The 18,924-nt window shown below is 50.3% G+C and overlaps 1 protein-coding gene across 4 annotated transcripts; it reads left to right on the top strand.

Annotated features, from left to right (window-relative positions):
• Positions 1-1,375: 1,375 nt before the first annotated feature.
• Positions 1,376-16,915, top strand: ASB18 (ankyrin repeat and SOCS box containing 18). Of its 4 annotated transcripts, XM_065637216.1 has the most exons (7): positions 1,381-1,549; positions 4,376-4,455; positions 4,618-5,143; positions 6,128-6,395; positions 13,640-14,138; positions 14,789-14,902; positions 15,796-16,232. In XM_065637216.1, exons 3-7 carry the CDS (start codon positions 4,888-4,890, stop codon positions 15,979-15,981), a joined length of 1,323 nt encoding a protein of 440 aa, XP_065493288.1. In that variant the 5' UTR covers positions 1,381-1,549; positions 4,376-4,455; positions 4,618-4,887; the 3' UTR covers positions 15,982-16,232. The 4 variants fall into 4 exon arrangements, with proteins under 4 accessions (XP_065493290.1, XP_065493289.1, XP_065493288.1 ...); XM_065637218.1 differs by lacking the exons at positions 4,376-4,455; positions 15,796-16,232 and adding an exon at positions 16,498-16,915 and having other exon boundaries at positions 1,376-1,549; XM_065637217.1 differs by lacking the exon at positions 4,376-4,455 and having other exon boundaries at positions 1,379-1,549; positions 15,799-16,232.
• Positions 16,916-18,924: the final 2,009 nt, after the last annotated feature.

Genomic DNA, 18,924 nt, shown 5'->3' with positions numbered 1-18,924 from the left:
CCACTCTGAAGCCCTCCCAGATATAAGCAGAGCAGGGATGGTGATTTCTATATCTACCATATGCAGGCAAGTGCTTAGATTGCAGCCTTGGGGCATCAAAGCTTGAGGTGGGCATTAAAAATAGGTGTTATGGAGCAAAACTAGTTTTCATGTGGAGAGGGACCAGCCTTTGCACTGCCCACGTTGAGTTAAACTCTCCTGAGCACAACCCTCAAACCATCGCTACCCAGAAACCATGGCTTCGCCCTATATGTTCAGCCATATGCCTTCTAAGAGAAAGGTGTAAAAAGAGGAAAAAAAAAATGCAGGGAGCCTCCCACATCCCTAAATCTAAGGCAGACTGAGCTGAAAGCTTTGTGCCTGCATCCACTTGTGCCACTCACCCAGAACCTTTTGCAGCCCAGGGTGGCACGGCCACCACGTCCAGCAGAGATGCTCCATGCCTTCCTTTGCCAAAGAGGCTCTGATATTTTAGGGTAAAGGGTAAATACAACCCTTACAACCCACAAGCCAACAATAACCCAGTCTCCTTGCTGCCGGAGACGAGGGGCAAGTGTGCGGGGCAGCTGCTAATCAGCAAATGCCAAAACTCAGCATCGTACTGTAAGGGGCCACATGATGGAGGGTCAGTCTGAGGTGGTTTTCCAGGCTGGCACTCAGGATGACATTTCACGAGCGCATTACTGAGGGGTTAAATAATTGGTAGGGCTCCCCTTCGCCTTTAAAAGAGGATGCGCACCAGGACTGAATTCCCAGGGGATAATTAACACAGCTGCAATTCTTCAGCAGGGGGTGGGGAGAATGGGAAGCCAAGTATTTTTAGTTAAGCTAAGAGCCAGAGATTTTTATTCCTATAATTGACGGGTAAAGGGGGGGACAAAGGAAAGTACTGCACAGCTATGAAAACTGGAAAGGTTATTTTTTTGTTGCTGAATCAAATTATTTATGTTTGGCAAAGAAGGGCCACTATAAACCAGTGTAGTGCAGAATACCTTGCCATATATATAGAGAGAGAGCTGTTGAAGGGAAATGTTTCAGCACTATTTAAATATTATCTAATTTCCAATAAAAACTGGACAAAATCAATGCGGCCTTGGGACAAGTTTATATTTCACTGGATGGCAGTTTTTAAAGGAGAGCTGGTCTGCCAATAGCAGTTCGGCCAGCTCTGCTCATGCAATTGCATCTGCAAAAGATTTTTGGGTCTTTTTCTGAGGCGGGGGGGTACAGAGCGTGACATCACACACACACAGAGACACACACACCCCCCCCCAGCACAGGGACATATTCATGGGAGTTAATCCTGCAGTCTGACCCCCTCGCTCAGCCACATAACTGGGCAGCGCTGTCACACTGAGCGGGGGGGGGAGCACTGGAAATATAAACGTGGGGACATTTCAGTGGCAGGTTGGCTGTTTGCAAGGTGGCACCTGGCTCCGAGAGAGGAGGTTAAACGTTCCGCCCCGCGTTGTCCGGCTGGGGACGGTGTCCCAGGGGGACGAGCAAGCATCGCCTGGGAGAGCCACCCTCACAGCACCGTCCCTCCAAGGTAGGCTTGGGCAGCCAGTGGCTTATTTTGTGGCATGGTGGCCTTGCCATGCCACCTGCTCACCTCCCGGTCCCCTGGCTGCGGGCACAGCATCCCCTCCCCATGTCCATGGGGTGCTGGGTTGACACAGCCGTCGCCGGGAGCTCCACCACTCAGCAAGCTCATTTTTGTTATTTTGGGAGGGGGCAAGAGGGGTGCAAGGTTTAAAACAGTCACACGTTGCAATTCGCGCTTGAGAGCAGCTAGAGGAGGCAGTGCCGAGGGCTGCCAGCCCTCAGGCTCCTTCACCACACTGGAAATTTCCCCAGAAAAAAAAAAAATGCCATTCCCCACTGCTGGAGGGCAGCTGTAAATCACAGCGGCGATGCCAGGAGCTCTCGGCACGGGCACATCTGGACTCGCCAGATTTTTTAAGGCAGTCTCATGGGTTTTTTGAACCGGCAGGGCAAGTTATTGTGGTCTGAAATCTCCCTGGTGTGAGAACAGAGCAGTTTATGTGGCAGCTTAACTTGGGGAACAAGCTTGTGCCGAAATCATTTTGCTTCTGTGTATCGTGCTCTTTCATGTGCCAGGAATGAGTTTTCCTTGTAACGCGAAGCCAGCGCAGACAATTTAAGTCATTATTAATAGATACACTTGATCTGAGGAAGTAAAATGCTTAATGTTTTGTTAAATGAGGTGTACTCTGCAAAGAGTTGTATGCAGGGAGAAGGTTAAGATGCTACCCCTGTGTTAGAGATTAATGAGCACAAGACTCCTGCTAATGAAGTGCTCATCCTTGCCAGCATACAGGGCCTGAGTCTGTGTAGGAACATATCTACAGAAGTAAGGATACATAAGGATGATCTCAGGCTTAACTGGTTGCAGGATCAGGCCTTCGGGTCCTGCGCAGGGACTGGGATACTGGGAGTACAGGTGATATGCCCAAGGCCACGCAGTATTGCAGTGGCAGAGAAGAGGGTAGGGCTCTGGGGTCTCAGCCTTCCTCCACCACCCAAAACATCTGCCCAAAGGTGACATAGTTTATAAGCAGTTGAAGCCCCTTGTTTTCCTTCAAAACCCAGCAGGGGACTTCTCCCCTTCTCCTGGCCAGCCCCAGAATGCTCCACAGGTGTCCTGGCTGCCAGCTCCTCTCTGCAGCAAATCACTCCTGCCCTTACAGCAGTGTTCCGCTTAAAATCACGGGAATATTGTTTTATCCTGACATCACTTTCCACTCTTTGGTGGAAAAAGCACTTGACTTGGCTGGCAGGAGCTCAGGCTCGTGCGTTTATATGTGCCACTCAGCTACAAGAGGACATTTTTTTCCCCACTCTTGCTGACCCTGGCTATTTTTAACCCCCTCCGTCAGTGATGCCGTTAATCCTGTCATTACCACGACCCAAGAAGTGAGTGTTATATGCAAATAGACACTTATTAAAAGGCTCATGAGAAGGGGTCACAGGGTATTTCAACACACTCTCAATGGCAGTTTAATGCCAGACACACACACCTACATGCACCCCTTGCAAAATTAGCCCACGTCTGACCGAGGTCTAGACTGCCTGCTAAATATACCCGGCTGCCAGCACAGAAGGTGATTCCTCCAGTGCGAGCAAAGGGTGCATAAAGGCAGGCTTCCTTCTCACTACCACCCCAATTTACAGGGTTGCTAATGAGCAGAGAGGGAAAATGAGACAGAGCTGCAAAATATGTGCCAGGACAAGTCCCTGGGGAAAAAAATCCCAGTCTGTGCCACTCCCCAAACCTTCTCCTGCACTGAGTAAGGGACCCCAGGGGATAACAAAGACTTTTTTTTTTTTTTTTTCATACCAAAGCAGCACTTCTAGGAGGTGGTTCAGTTGATACCAGAAGGGTGAAGGGGCATAGAAAGGCTGGAGGTAGCAAAATAGCAACAAGTGGTAAAAGAAGAGAGGAAGACAATGGCTTTGGGAGGTTCAGACCAACTGAGCAGTTGTGGACAGACAGGCAGGTGGGCAGGGCAGCATTGAGTTCAGGGGGAGAAAGAAAATGTGAAATACTACTTCAGCTGACCTCAAATGAGCTCCCACTGTGGCTGCTGGTGAACAGGGACCTCAAGGCAGGGGGTCCTTTACACAAGGAATTAATTTACACAAGGACCCCAAGTCAGGTCTTCCCATCTCAGCACAACGCCATCCTGAATGGACACACTGTGATTTTTCATGGTTCCGTGCTCTTCCCATGGTCTCCAGGGCCAGGTGGCTGATGTCACTGCAGCTGTGCTGAGGAAACCCACCAAGAAACCTCAGGTGGTGACTCTTGCAGTGCAAATGTGTTGGTCTGGGGTAAGAACAAGGATGCTCATGGTCACCTGCAGGAGCCCAGCAAGGTCCCCACTTGCATGGGGCTATGGAGAAGGTCCCAGACATTTCTTCCAGCCCCAGGCTTACTCCACATGGAGGGAACCACAAAGCATTTCAGCAGTTCAACATCTTCCCCAGATCTGCTTTGATCATGTTCATTCCCCAGAGAGGTGGAGCGGGAGGGCTGGCAGGCAGGGAGCGTAGTTGTGTCACCCAGAGCCTTGGGCTGGTGGCGAAGCCACCAAGTCACGAGGTACTGAGATCTATTCTTGTCCCCACCACGGACTTCTCCTGTGACCTTGAGGAAAGGAGCCACGAGCCTCTGGGCAGCAGGAGCCGGGGACACTCCGCTGGCATCCGTCCCTGTGCTTAAATGGCAGCAGAGATTGGGCACCTGCTCTCTCCTATACAAGGCATCAGCAGGGAGAGTGGCTCCCCCTGCCAAAGCCCCAGGAGGATTTGTACCTTGCTGGCCTTTGACAAGTGCTTTGCATCCCTGCAGGGATGTGCCAGCCTGCCTCGTGTTGGCCACTAATGCGATGCCCAGAGTTTTCTGCATAGCAACCGTAAGACCGGAAACAGGTATGAGCACCTTAAAAAAAAAAAAAAAAATTACAGTGTTAGGCAGAGAAGAGAAAAAAAATGCTCTTGCCCAGAGCACACAAATAAGGCTATATGGGATGGGGAAGACAAGAGCTGACTAAATACACATATATATCTTTTTTTTCCCCCCCTAAACCCTAGGCACCCTTCTCCTTCCAGCCTAAACACTCATGTCCCAAGCTGCTGCCTGCAATTAAACCGGCAATTTAATCCAAGAGGTGCTGCCACAACACAACCCAGTGACTGTTTGACACTCATTGTATCGTGTGCCCGTCGTCATCTGACCCTGCCGGAGTTATAAATACGACAATAGAGCCTTAACTGGATTATAATTAGACAATGAGCCCAGGAGGATGGAAACAATGAACTATAAAAGCCCATCTATCCTCCCGGCTAGGAGGATCTACACACATGGGAAGCACTGGAATGGACGAGTTATCGGAACCTGTAACAGAAAAGCTACATATTTGCACCAAATTGGATTCAGAGCATACTCTGCCAGCTCACGCTCCTGCCACCAGGTATTACACAGCCCTGGTTGCGGGAGACCTGAGAAGCCTCGAGGTCCTGACTGACCGATACTATCAAGATGTCAACCTGGTTTTTGAGATCAGTAAAAATGAGCTGGAGTGGCAAGTGAAAAGCCAAGGATCTTATGGACTCTCAGGTACCTTTTCTTTAAAGGCCAGTCCAGAAAAAAATATAAAAACAGGTATTTACTAACCCTAGACAGGAGAGGTGCGGTACATTTAAGTGCATAACGCTTTTTACAGAGCCTGTTCCCAAGGCGGCTGGTTTCTGGTTAGAGGACTGTGCCCTGCAGCCCTAGCCGTAAACGTTCAACACTTCATTTTATTCTCTTCTGCACATACTAACATTGGAGGGACAGGAAAGCATAAGAAGTGTGTGTCTACATCATTTTTCCAGGTTGAGATGGGGCAGAGCCTGTGACTTAGGCATGCTTGCAAGAGGGCTCACAGCTCCAATTCCCCATGCAGGGGCTCAGAAAGAGCAGCCTGGTCTTAGCTGGCAGGAAGAAGATGCTCCCAGGGAAGTGCTACCCAGTGCCTCGCAACCCCAGAAGCTCCTCATGGTCCCAGATGCTCACCGGACGCTGTGCATTTACAGATGGTCCCAGAGCTGCTGGGAAATGCAATGCCTTGCTCCAGCTGAGCTCAAACCCAGCTCTTCCCATGCCCAGCCCTGCATCACCCTCCCAACACGCTCCCACCCAGCTTGGGTGCCTCCAGGCCCAGCCCCGTCCCAGCAAAGACAGCTTTTTTCCTCCCGTAGGTGCAGGTGAAGAATTTGTAGGCTGCCTTTTAGCTCCTGCCAGCAAGGTCTTGCACACAGGGTGCCCTGGCTGTGGGCAGGGTGTTGGTTTACCCAGCTTGTGCCATATGAAGTCCCGCTCCTGGACGCGCACGCGCCAGGCGAGTTTTGCTTCCCCTCTCGCCAACAAGATTCGGAGCAGCCACCAACGTTAATCAGGCTCTTCGAAACTTCTAAAGCAGCCAGGGAGCTAAAAGAAAAATGGAAAAAAACGGCAGACGATGTGGTTTATGTGCAAGGCACAGAGGACGGGAATGGCCCCAAGCGCTGCCCACGGTGCAAATCCCAGGGAATCAGCCCAATTCCCTTCTCCCCCCAGGGCTGTGGTCGCTGGAGTACAAGCGGGAGCTGACCACCCCGCTGTGCCTGGCCGCTCGCCGGGGCCACACCGCCTGCCTGCGCCATCTCCTGCGCCGACGGGCTGACCCCGACCTGGCGCCGGGGGGGCGCGGGCCCCTGCACGAGGCCTGTCTGGGGGGTCACACCGACTGCGTCGAGCTGCTGCTGGAGTACGAGGCTGATCCCAACCTGCAGAGCGACGAGGGCCTGGCCCCGCTGCATCTCTGCACCACTCCAGACTCCCTGGGGTAAGGAGAAGGTCCCCCTCCCGTCAGCATCTCCCTGCTGATAACTTCTGTCCGCATCCCCTGCATGCAGACTCCAGCGCTTCTGCCTCTGTGGGGTGGAAAAATGGTGCCAGGGTCCCCTGCAAGGCTTTCCACATGCTCCCACATCTACGAGCTGCTGTGGCACACTTAGCATAGCCAAAAAAAAAAAAAAAAAAAAAAAAAAAGGACATTTTGTTGCCAGGCATATTGCATGGCACAGGTCTCCTTCCCGTGGACAGGAGCAGCCCAGCCCAGCTCCATATGCTTTTCCTTCCTCCTCTTTTCTGATGATTTATCCTAAAATCATTACGTCCTGCATCCCAGGTCCAGCATGCTTTGCCCCAGGAGATGGATCCAGTCATGGGGCACATGGGTCACCCCAACGTCCTGCACTCCTCCTCCCATGCCATCCCCATCTGTGAGGGATGTCAGTGACAACCAGGGCACCCACTCCTCCCAAAGCCCCAGCCCCAGGGCTATAACGAAGAGATGGGGTCTGTGGGATGGGGAGAAACCCTCCACCCTCCTCCCCCCACACAAGCCACATATGGGTCCACTTTGGTTTATAGTTGGGCATAAGGCTCGGTCATGTGCATCCATTCCCTTCTCACCCTGGATCAGCATCAGCATCACAGAGATGAGCATAAACATTGCCTTGAAAAAATAAGCTTTTGTGCACACATGTATGTCTCAGTAGGACTTTAAGTGCCTGAATCATTAGACCCAGGGAACTGGGGAATTCTTTTTTTTTTTTTTTTGTTATAAAGAGCTCAGCCCCTTGATATCCTAATGAAGCCGCTTAGGGCCATAGCAAATTTCTTTGCCTACCAGCTTTAGTGAAAACCACCCTGGCTTCCAGCTTCAATCGTCTCCCCTTTAACACACAGTGAGCTGAACTAGAAGCAGGTGGTGGAGACAAGATTCCCAGTACAGATCCAGTGTATCATGGGCCAGGCATCAGGGAAAGAGCTCTGGAAAGCAAAAGCAGACAGAGAGGAAAAGATTTGCGGATGTAAATATCTCAAGCCCAGGCTATAAATAAGAGCCTCTGCAAGACCACCAAAAATCAAGTATTAATCAAATGTTGGTTCAGCCAAAAATTTAGAGATTAATCAAGCACATCCTTGGTAAGATAAAGGTAAGGAGAGGGCTGAGTAAAGGAGGATGCTACAAGTAGCTCTCATCATTAATAAGGAGCGGGTTTTAATTCCTCCACTCAAGCTCCCTTTTGACCTTAAAGCCTTCAGTCTCCAAACTCCAAGCCATCCTAGAAGCCCCAGGATGGGCATTTTAGGTTTCATCAACTTGTTCTTCCCCAGTAGAGACGTAGCACATAAACCAACCTGGTGCATGGAGAGGACCCCATGGCCCACAGAGGTCCAGGTGTCTAGTTTTTGGCCAGGTGCTTCCCAGCTTGAAAAAAAAAAAAATATATATATATATATAAAAATTTATTTATTTATATAAAATGAGGCATTGTCACAAATCCACATGTTATTTCCCCCAGAAGGACAGAGGGGGATGGCAGGTGAGCCAGCAAACAGCAGCATGGGGATTAGACAGATACAACATGGAAACAGCTGAGTTATAAGCCCTTGAATATTGGGGCTTTATAATGGAAATGCTGAGAGACCCTTAACTACGCTACCCAGCACTATGGGGGCTTCTACAATAACTAAGCCTACTCCCTTGAAAGATCAAAAATTAATAGACATTTCAGACAGGTTTTGAGGTTTCGACCACTGCTTTTCAATCGTAGAGACTTTGCTAAAGTTAGAGACTGAGGAGGTCAAGCTTTAGGTAACACAAACATTTCCTCTTTGATTAGGGGGAGACTACTTTACCTTGCCTTTTTTTTATTTTATTATTTTTTTATTGAGTAGTGGATTTTAGGTCATCCTTAATTTTTTACTGACAATAAAGAGCAGGTCATTGACCTACATAGAGAGCTATTTTATTTTTCTCCCTCTCGGTAACAATGGCCAGAACACCTATGTGCCGGGTTCTTCTGTATTCCCATATACTCGGCAATTCACCATGGGGGCAGGACTTAAAACCTTTGAGCCTCTCAGTGACTGGGATAAAAAAAAATTATCTGGGCTTCCTTCCAGCCATTTGAGCTTCAGAATCCATGAGATTTCAACAAAAAGGATATCAGAGCTTTAATCTAGGAGCTTTTTGAAGAGATGGAAAAAAAAAAAGTTCCAGTAAAGTTCAGTCTTACCTTCTTCACTTTAGGAGCTGTTCACGCCAACGTCGGCCTATTTAGTAGAGTTCCTCTCCTTGACCTCTTTTTTACAGCAGAGATAATTAACATGGTGGGGTAAGATGAGTCTCTAAATTCACTGCACTCTCTCCCTGGTGCTCTCCCGTTTCCCTCTTAAAGCCGGGATGATTAAAGGAGTCTGCCTTTATTGGCACCCCGAAAAAAAATAAAATAAAAATAATTGAGGGGGAGAGGAAGGGTTTCAACTCTCCCGGCGGTGCCGGGGGGAAGAGCAGGCGTGGGGCGGTGGGAAGGCGCATCGCAGGGATGCAGGATGTAGCTTCCGCCTCCCATCACGGTACCCACAGTGGAAGGGATGGCGAACGCTGCTGCGTTTGTAGAGTCCTCCTTCAGATCTGCAAGTCAGAAAAAGCTGTCTGAAGATCCCAGGTTTCCCATGCAACCAGGGAGAGCCTGCCTGGAGAGAAATCCCCCAGGGCTTGCTTTCTCCAGCCTTCCACGTAGGGAAGAGGGCTCAGGCAAGGGATGAGAAAAGATGTCACCTCTGCCTCTGTGTGACTTGGGCTTATGGCTGAGTAACGCCTTCATGGGCACTTCTTCACTTCTTCTCTCCACCCTGGGAGCTGAAACCAGGGTTGTCTTCTGGCTCCTACCTTCCAGCGCCAAGGGATGGGAGATATATGCTGAGATGAATCAAAGCAAGAGAAGACTCAGTGTACAAGAGGCTCCGTGCAAGAAACAGTGGGGTGGGGACCAAGCATAAGAGGGGCCAGCTCAGGGAGACAGAATCGGTTTTGCTTAGGGAATGCGAGATGAGAATAGCTCTTCGTGGAAGGAATTAGCACAAAACAGGAGCCAAGCAGGAAGGCAGGTACCTAAAAAGGCAACACTATCAGGATAGCAAGGCTCCCAAATGCCAGGGAGATGGGCACTAACCCGCCATTGGTGGACCTGGCCCTGTGGCACCCTCTGGCTACTCCAGCATCAGCCCAGACACGCTGCCCTTTTGGCTGCAGGAAGAAAATATGACTACAAATAAAAGGACCACAGATTTTAAAAGCCAGTATTTAGCATCATCTAGTGCTAAACCTCATCCTCTGCTCCATTTAGCATTGCTAAAATACAAACCTCAGAGCATTTGGAGCCATCGTTTTGGAAATTTGTCCTCCCACTGGGGAAGACCAGCTTCTTAATGGGTCCAAAGCAAGAAACAAAGAACCCAAAAGCAGATACAGAGCACAACCCAAGGCCTGACCCTGCTCTTTGGAGGAGCTGCTCCCCAAGTTGGTGTGACAAAATGAAGCTTTGGCAAAAAGACAGTGTAGAGAGCGATGATGCTCCTGGGCTGGTGTTCGCCCTGCAGCAGCAGAGCGGTCCCCACGCCGGTACAACCAGCCCTTGGCAGCAGTGTTGCCGTGGTTCACTGGTGGGTTTGCAGTGCCCGAAAAGATGTTCATCTTTTAAAGAAAAACAGGCTTCTTTTCTCCTTGTTGTAGGAAATTAATAAGAATAATCCTTGCATTCAGAGCCCAGCTTGGGGAAGGGGGTTTTTCCAAGCGAGATCAACCCAGTAATAGATCACAGACAGATGGATGCCATGAAAAACAACCAAGCGAAGGACAGGAAAGCCTCACTCAGGTCCCAGGGAGACGAAAAAAACAAACAGGAGATTTTTCCTTAAGAAGACTGAGGGCCTGAGTGGGTTTTTCGGACAGGAATTTCCCTCCAGCCTCCAGTGCCCCAACCTCCTGCTCCTCCTGCTGGTTATTCATCACATCCCATTTCAAGTTGAATCCTGCTTTCCCAGCCTGGGCATTTTTCCATCCCAAATTGAGCAGCACCCCACCAAGCCATGCTGCCAGCAAGAGGGCAGGGGAGGGCACATCCTGCCTGACATCTGCCCCAATTCTACTGATGGGTGAAGGAGGAAAATAAAACCCACACCATTTTATCCCATTTATTTGAGACAGGACCCCAGCGCAAGGTAAACCTGCAAAACTAGCAGCAGTTATCACAAATTAGTGTGATTTTGACCTGATGAGCAACTTGCCCAAGCAAAGAGACATTTGAGTGTATTACCCATCACCCACAAATGAGTTAGGCAGGGTTTAGAAGCGAGTATAAACTGGTCAGAATTAGATCTGCAAGAGTGACTGTTTGAAGGTATCGCTCCCACTGGTGAGCTACTCATCCAGGTTGATTGTACCAGGCTGGATGCAAAACAAACTGGTTTGCTTTGCCACCCTGTGTCTGAATTTCTGCTGAACTAAATCCACGGCCCCTCGCAATATTCTCAGAAAATTGGAGAGGAGCCCTCAAAAAGCAGCATCAGCTGAGCCCTATTTAATGGGACTTTGTTCTAATCTGATGATGAACAACAGGACATTAATAAAATCTAAAAATTTAAGAAAAAAAAGCTAGAAATGCTGGTAAACTTTAGAGCATATGAGTTAACCAGTAGAGATTAGAGGTTAAAATAAGAGCATAAATTCAGCAAACATGAACGGCATCTACTCAGCACCTGCTGATGCTCCATACATCCAAATGGGAGGCACATGCTCTTCATGGGGAGCCCACCATTTACATTAACCGGAGGAGATCATCCCTTATTTATAGCCCCTCACTAACATTATCTCTTTGCTGAGGGAGGACCATTCAAGGGGAAAATTCAAAATAAACCAACTCAGGTTTCTTCTAACCAGTTAGCCACTGAACTTGATAATATATAAAAATAACCCTTCAGGAAAACAGCATCTGGAAAGGGTAGTATTTCCACCCTGGTATTTCTAGAAGAATATTTGACATGTCTAGCAGGAGGCCAAGAGGAATTGAACTCCCTGTAATTAAAATCCCATCTGCTTTCATGGAGGGAAACCCCTGTGGCAGAGCAAGGATGCTGGGCTGGAGGGGCTGGGCACAGCTCTTGACTTTGCCAGGCAACCTGTAATGTACCAGCCTTCACCTGGAAATTCAGGGCAGGGGAATATTCCCTCTGTCTTGCCTATGCAGGTGTAAACCTCCAGCCTGGGCTCTCTCGACACACAGCCCTTGCCAAAACCAGTACAGTGCTTGTGCTCAGGGTCTCCAGGCACAGCCACCTCCTTGCCTGGGACGAAGCAGAGATGCTTTAAGTATGAACTATTTTTAAAAAAAAGATTTTTTTTCCTGGACTAGACTGCTGCATGTTTTGCAACCAAGTCCAGAAAAAAATTCAAGTAGATTATTACTATTCTATTATTATTATTATTTTCCCCACACACGTTAACATTAATCTGGGCCAAGAAAAACAAGCAATGCCCTGGCACCATCCTTCCTCCCTGGGGCTCCTCTTCTTCCCCATCCCTCCTACTGAAGAGCTCAGGCTGGGACTCTGCTCCCCCATAGCTCTACATCATTTCTCTTCTATATCAACCCAGAAACTCACTTAGGGCTCTGGGTGATACCTGAGCTAAAAGAAAAGCTTATCAGAGGGAAACGAAACAGGCAGGGGCGGGAGGGTTTGAAGGTTGATACACCTCCCTAGGCTCCAGCCAGCCACTGCTGAGGCTTTCTAAAGAGCTGCTCTTCCCGCATCCCCAGCAGCATCACTTGGGAAACTCAAGCTGGCTACGTTTCCAAGCTCCCACTTGGATCACGTGTGGGTCTGGCCCCCCCCCAACAAATAACTCCTCAATGTCACAGCACTGGGTTCAAACCTGTGCACTAACCTGGCTGTCGACAGCCCTTCCTGGGCAGTAACATTGAGCCACGCCGGCCCCAGCAGCTCCCAGCAGGAGGTGGAGCAGTCGCTTTGATTCATTTAGACTGGCTGATCACATCCATTTACTCATATATATTTAAAACAAACAAACAAACAACACACCACCACACCACACACACACACCAAAAAAAAAATTAAAAACAAACACATTGGAGCAGACCTGGCATCTTCAACCTCCGTTTGTTGTCAGAAGGGTGCAGGTGGAAAGCTCTGATAAGAACCAGGGTCCCCACTTTGCAGCAGCCACAATATCTCTTTGGAATCATGCACAGTGATGTTAGAGGAAAGGAGGAGCAGGATAGGGAGGGTTACTTACCTTGATTTATTCCTCCTGGGAACTGCAGGTGCTGCCACTCCATCGTCACAAGAGCTGAGTGCCAAACAAGCCAGCAAAACTCGTTCCAGCAGGCTTAAACCACCTGCAAAGATGTTTCTGTTCAGGATAGGCAGAAAACATGATTGTTTAGTCCTGTCTGGAGTGACAGCCCAAGAAAGGTATTTGGGTCCCTTAACAGGAGAAGAGGAATCTATTTTTACAACCAAACAAACCCACACCGAGCTCTTCTCCTGCACAGAGGTGTTACTGAGTGTTTCCCACCATGTCAGCTTGCTCACAGCACAGATCAAGGTGAAGGATGTTTTCAGCTGAGAAGCTCTGTGGATGTCAGCCAAGGGGTAGGATTGTATAGATCGTCTTCGTAACACCTCAGGGCTATGCCTGTGCCAGGAAATAAAACTGCAGCCAACAGACTGATGGCATGAAGGTGCCCATCACCCTGTGTGTCCTCATCATGGCTGGATGCATCCCTCACCGGCTGGGACAGACCTGGCTGGCATGGCTGACCATGGGCACTGCCTCCAGTGCTGCCTGACCACCAGCACAGCCGAGACAGTGATCACCATCCCTGGTGAGTCAAGGATGGTCAAGGTAGTCAAGGATGGTCAGGGATGACCCTTCATGAATGATGCTGGTCAAGGGCAAGAAGGAGACATTGTCCAAACCACTACCATGGCCCACTACCACTGCCACGATGTGCACCAGGGCACGGAGTCACCTTCCCCAGCCTCTGCTGCTCTGAGTGCAACAACTCCCATGGAATCTCGGCTCCAGCCTGATCCTCATCCTCACCCCACATCACCTCCCACCCCGTCATCCCCCAAGGCTCCCACTCCAGCCCGCATCCCCCAGAACCCATCTGTGCGGTACCCCCCCCCAGCCTCCCCATCTCTTTGCAGATGTGCCAAGCTCCTGCTGAGACACAGGGCCACTGTTGACCTGCCCAGCGAGGATGGAGGGGAGACAGCACTGCACGTGGCAGCCAGGCACTGCCTCTGCGACCATGCCCGCCTCTACCTAAAGTACGGAGCGTGCGTCGACGCACGTAGCGCACGGGAGGAGACGGCCCTCAGCATCCTCTGCGGGCAGGCACTGGGCACCGGCGAGGACTGCCTGCAGCTTTGCCGGCTGCTGGCTGCCCACGGCGCTGACATCGATGCCCGGGATGAGATGCGGAGGAGCCCCTTGCACAAGGCGTGCGGGGCCGCCAACGCCGCCCTGGCACACTTCCTCCTGCTGCGCGGGGCCGACGTCAACGCCATGGACTACGGTGGCATCTCCCCGCTGCGCTGTGTGCTGCAGAGTGCTGTCTTTAAGCAGGAGCTGAGGCCACACCTCACCATCCAGCTGCTGCTCAACCATGGCTCCCAGAAGATATGGCCCCCCGCCTTCGTCAAGGTACTGACCCCAAAGCAGCCCATGGATATCCCCTCACACCCACGATTTTGCAATTAGGGTCAGGGTGCTTTGGGAAATAAAAAGATGGGGGATTGGGAGGGTTTGGGATAGGCTCCTGGTCCAGACGGGGAGATGGGACCATGGCATCGGGGCTGGCGATGCTGCTGGGAATGATGGAAATGAAAACACCCACAGCGCGGCAGCAGGGAAAAGCAGGCAGGGCAAAGGGCAGGATGGAGCCAGCACAGGCATGGGGGACCAGCAAAGAGGATTTCTCCTACTTGGGGCTGTCAGAGACAGGCTTGGGACATCAGCCATCAATGCAGCTGTCTTACGGCTCTGCGTTTCATTGATTTTACATCAAACAATAATGAAAATATTATCCTGGCTTATCACGCACAGCCAAAAATGTAAGCAAGGGATGCATCCAGATGAAGTGCCTCAGCAAGGCACGTCTTCTTATCACTTCTCAGATGGAGAAAGATGTCCAAAGCATGCCAAGATAAACTCTACACCTGCATCATACCAACATGGGGGTATCCCAACCTGGACCGTGGTGGGGAGGGATGAGCCCCAGCTGCAGCACATGGATGCTCTGCCCCTCTGGGACGTGCATCTCTATCTGAAACCCTCCCATTGCTCACAACTAGGTGCTGAAGTCTTGCGCGGCTGTGCCAGAGGTCATCGAAGTCCTCTTCAATTCCTACTCACAAATCCCTATCTCTGAGAAGTGGGCTGAGGCCGTGCCGGAGGAGGTGTTTCAGGTGAGATGGTGCAGGTGGTTTGGCAGGGATGGCTGAGCCCCGAAGAGGCAGTTTTACACACCAAGAGGTTTTTTTGCCATCTAAACTTCACATGGGTGGGAAAAAAAAAAAAAAGAAAACTAGTCCTCAGGGTACCACCACAAACCCCCAGAGCAGCTTTGCATCCCTTTAGCTCCCTCAACACCAAAACCCCCATCCCTGCCCCTGTCCTCCAATAAAATACAATCCCAACATCTGGAAGCAACCCTGGAGCCAGACCACTGCCTGGTAGGAGCCCACATCACTAATTTTGGTTTTAAAAACTTGTCCCCAGTGTGCAACAAGTACGGCCAGCCTTGAATGATCTCGGATGGCTGCCTTGCCCCCACAGGTCTTTGGTTAGCCTGACTGCAAGGGAGGACAGCAGCTGAAATACAAATAAAGCTCTTCAGCATGTTACAGAACCACAGACTCACAGAATGTTAGGGATTTGAATGTTCCAGGGGATGGGAGTAATTATTTCTGTTCCAAGCTAAGGACAGGCCGAGGCTGCACAGACCGAGCGCGCTTTGTTTCACCCTCTTAGAAACAAGTGGGTCTCTTCTACGTCATCTCTAAGGATTTCTGCAGGGATGCTGCTGCCCATGGGCATGAAAGCATCTCCCCAAACCACACCTAGGGTGAGACTGTGTTTCTTCACGTGTGCTTCCACAGGAGAGTTCCTCATCCAGCCTTTGCTTGCAGGAGCCATGTCAGTGCACAGACCCCTAACCCCCGGGCAATCACCAGTGGGTTTCTTACCTCCTCCCCTTGGATCTTCATCTCAAAAGTATCTCTGGCTCGTGTGGCTTAATCAGGAAAAAGATAAAACCTACTGATGCTCATGTGTTTTCTCTCCCCCTCTCTCTTTGCAGCAGCACCAGGTATTCTACGAGTCCTTTTTCCGTCTGGCGGGCACAGTCCGGTGCCTGCAACATTTGTGCCGCTCTGCCATCCGGCAAAAGTTTGGCAGCAAATGCTATCGCCTGATCCCCTTGCTGCCTGTGCCCAAGCCTTTGCACGATTACCTGCTGCTGGAGCCCGAAGGAGTCGTGCTTTGAAGGGCTGAGAGGAGTCGACCGAGGGCTGCCGTCCTGCCCTCCCTTCCCTTGTCCTCCCTCGCTGTAGCGCAGCAGCATCCATTTCTGTCAGCCGAGCTAAGGAGCGCTGGTTTTCATGATAGATGGTTGTTTTTCAGGGATTTATAATGTAACTAAAATGTGCTTTCAGCTGTAACTTTGTATAGATTTTTTTTCTAATTGTGCTTTAAATAGATTATAAAGAGTAATAAAATGATTAGTAGCTGTTACAAGCATGCTGCAGATATGAATAATATTCATTATAAAGGATCTTTGCAGAGCAGCGGGGCTCCTCAGGTGTGCAAAGGCAAGCACACATGGCAGATGACTAAAATCAGCCCACGTGGGCATCAAATCCCCTTGGATAAATCTCCTCCATGTGTGGCACAAGCAGAATTGGAACCACAGGTGCAGCACAGAAGCTGTTAGCAGGATGCAATATCCAGTGGCATTAATATAGACTGTAAAATAGACCAAAAATATTTTTTTTTAATGTAGAAGACACCAAGAAAGAGCTGGTTACCCCCTGCAGGACCAGAGACGGAGGGGGATGGTGGCACAGCGCCTATTTCTCCGGGATTCCCATGGTCCAAGATGTACCAGTACCTCCCGTGCCCATCACTGCTTCAAGGCTGACATGCAGAGCAGCTGCAAAACCCGGTGGCAACCTGAGGGGGAGGATTTGGGGCTTTCTTTTCACACTGTGACTTGGCAAAAGGTACCAGGGAGGAGCGAGGATTTGTTTTCCCAGATCCTCAGGCTCCTCAAATTAATTTCTGTTGAACCAAAGCAAGTACACGTGTATGCCCCTTGGAAGAACAGCTGTCCTTATGCTAGCAGCTCTGCCACAGCACTCGCCAAATTGTTCCACTGCTTAATTACACTCACTATTTAAATATATATATATACGAATAAATCAGCCTTTTTGCATGTTTGACTGGACTTCGCACCAGCACCTGCCGCTGTTGTGGGTTACACATATGACGTGTGCAGGATGCAGGCAGCACCCCTGCTTCCCACAGCTGGTGCCCATGGAGAGGGGAGCGTGGAAATGGGGAGCTAAAAGAAATTCCTACCCCCCCAGCTCCCCCCTGCTGGTTACACAGCTGCCCTCACCCTTGATGTTGTATACAGATGTGCAAGGGCAGTGCCAAACCCCACGATGTTCCCCACCTTTGGCACCAGAGCCCTGTCCCGCACAGGAATGCCCCATGGCAAAGCCCCACACCAAATCTCCACGACACCATGAGACCTGGCACTTCATTACTTTAGTGGCTGTTTTACTTCACGGTTTGTCTCAGCACCCAGAGCAGGGGCGGAATTGAAGGGGATTTAGGGAAAACACATCCTGTCTGAGTCACTGTGTGTTTGAAACAGAAAAAAATCTACATTTTGGTGCCCCTAATGAGTCTTTCATCTTTTGTGTGGCACGTTTTACATCTGTATTGGGCAAGTTTGCATGGAGATAGAGTCCCACCAGGTGATCGCATCCTCCCCCCAAATCTCTGACCTCGGCTCTGAAAAAAAAAACCCGCACATCAAAGGGGAGAGAGAGAAAAAAAACCAAACAGGTTGGTGCCGGGGAGCCTGGTCTGCGGTGGGGCTGGGAGGGATCGAGGGGTAACAGGGGTTCCGGGGAAGGATGGAAGGGCCGTGGGAGGGGAGAGCGGCCGCGGACACGCGTGGGCTGCGGCCCCAGGCGCTGGCTGCGCGGCGCCACGCGGCCCGCAGGGGGCGCCCTGGGCACGGCGGCGGCGCCGTCGGGGGGAGGCAGCCGTACCCCCGGGGATGCGGCGGGAGCAAAGGAAAACGGGGGAGGCAAAAACACCCCGGGAGAAAGAAAGAAAATTAAAAAAAAAAAAAAAAAGAAGGAGGAGGGGGAAAAAAAAAAAAAACACAACAACCTTTAGGGTTTTGGGGTGTTTTCCCTCTGTTTAAGCCATTCTGGCGGCAGGAGCGGCTCGGGGAGGGACGATGCTCCGGGCTGGTCGGGTTGATAAGTTTGGCGGGCGGGTAAAGGAGCGTTTGGGTATACATATATATATATTTTTTCCCCCCTGCCGGTGCCTTGTTTTGATGCAGATGTTATGGGAAAGGATTTTTTTTTTTTCCCAGCAGCTAAAGACGGGAGGTCACATTAACTTATAATACGGAGACACATAAAAATGCGATTATGCCTGCTAAACAGAACACAGTAGGCTGCTAGTTAAGACAATGAGATTTCCAGGAAGCGATGCATAAATTCTTCAAAAAATGACACATTTTTCACGTTTCATTCCAATTAAATTACTGAGGCAGCTAACACAGTGCTGCGCACACCATACATTTGGGTGAAATGAAGGCTTTTCTGTTTTCTGGGTTGTTTTCTCTTTTTTTCTTTTTTTTTCTTTTTTTTTTTTTTTTGCTAAGTCTATCTGGATACGCGTGTTTTATGAAAGGCGTTAATATTAAGCTGCTATTAAAGAAAAAATGTCAGAGACCTTCGCTCCTCGCCTCTTTTCTCGTGGCGGGGCTGGTTTTCCACCCTGCAGCAATAAAGCCGCCGATGGTCCTGGCCGGCAGCGGCTGCAAAATAATTTCCAAATAATAAGAATTACCCGCCCTGATGCGCACACGTCTCTGTTCGCAAGGAGCTGGTTAAACAGCCAGGGCTGGGGAGAATTAAGAAGCTCCCCCCCCAAAAAAACCACCGTTTTTGCTGACCCGTCGGGTGTTTCCCCACCCCGGGGTCCCTTCGAAGCTGCTGCCGCGGACAGGATCGGGCCCCCTCGGGGCGGCTGCGGGGATGGAGGGGGAATGTGTGTGTGTGGGGGTGGTCCCGGTGGGAAAAAAAGCCGGGTTTGCTCCCCACAACCTGCTCGGTAGCTGAAAAGGGGCTCATCAGGGTGATAATCAAGCCCCGAAGTGGCCCCGGTAATGAAATAG

The sequence above is a fragment of the Caloenas nicobarica genome, chromosome 6, assembly GCF_036013445.1.
Source record: "Caloenas nicobarica isolate bCalNic1 chromosome 6, bCalNic1.hap1, whole genome shotgun sequence".
NCBI classification, from domain to species: Eukaryota; Metazoa; Chordata; class Aves; order Columbiformes; family Columbidae; genus Caloenas; species Caloenas nicobarica.
This window is presented reverse-complemented; position numbering and strand designations above follow the sequence as displayed.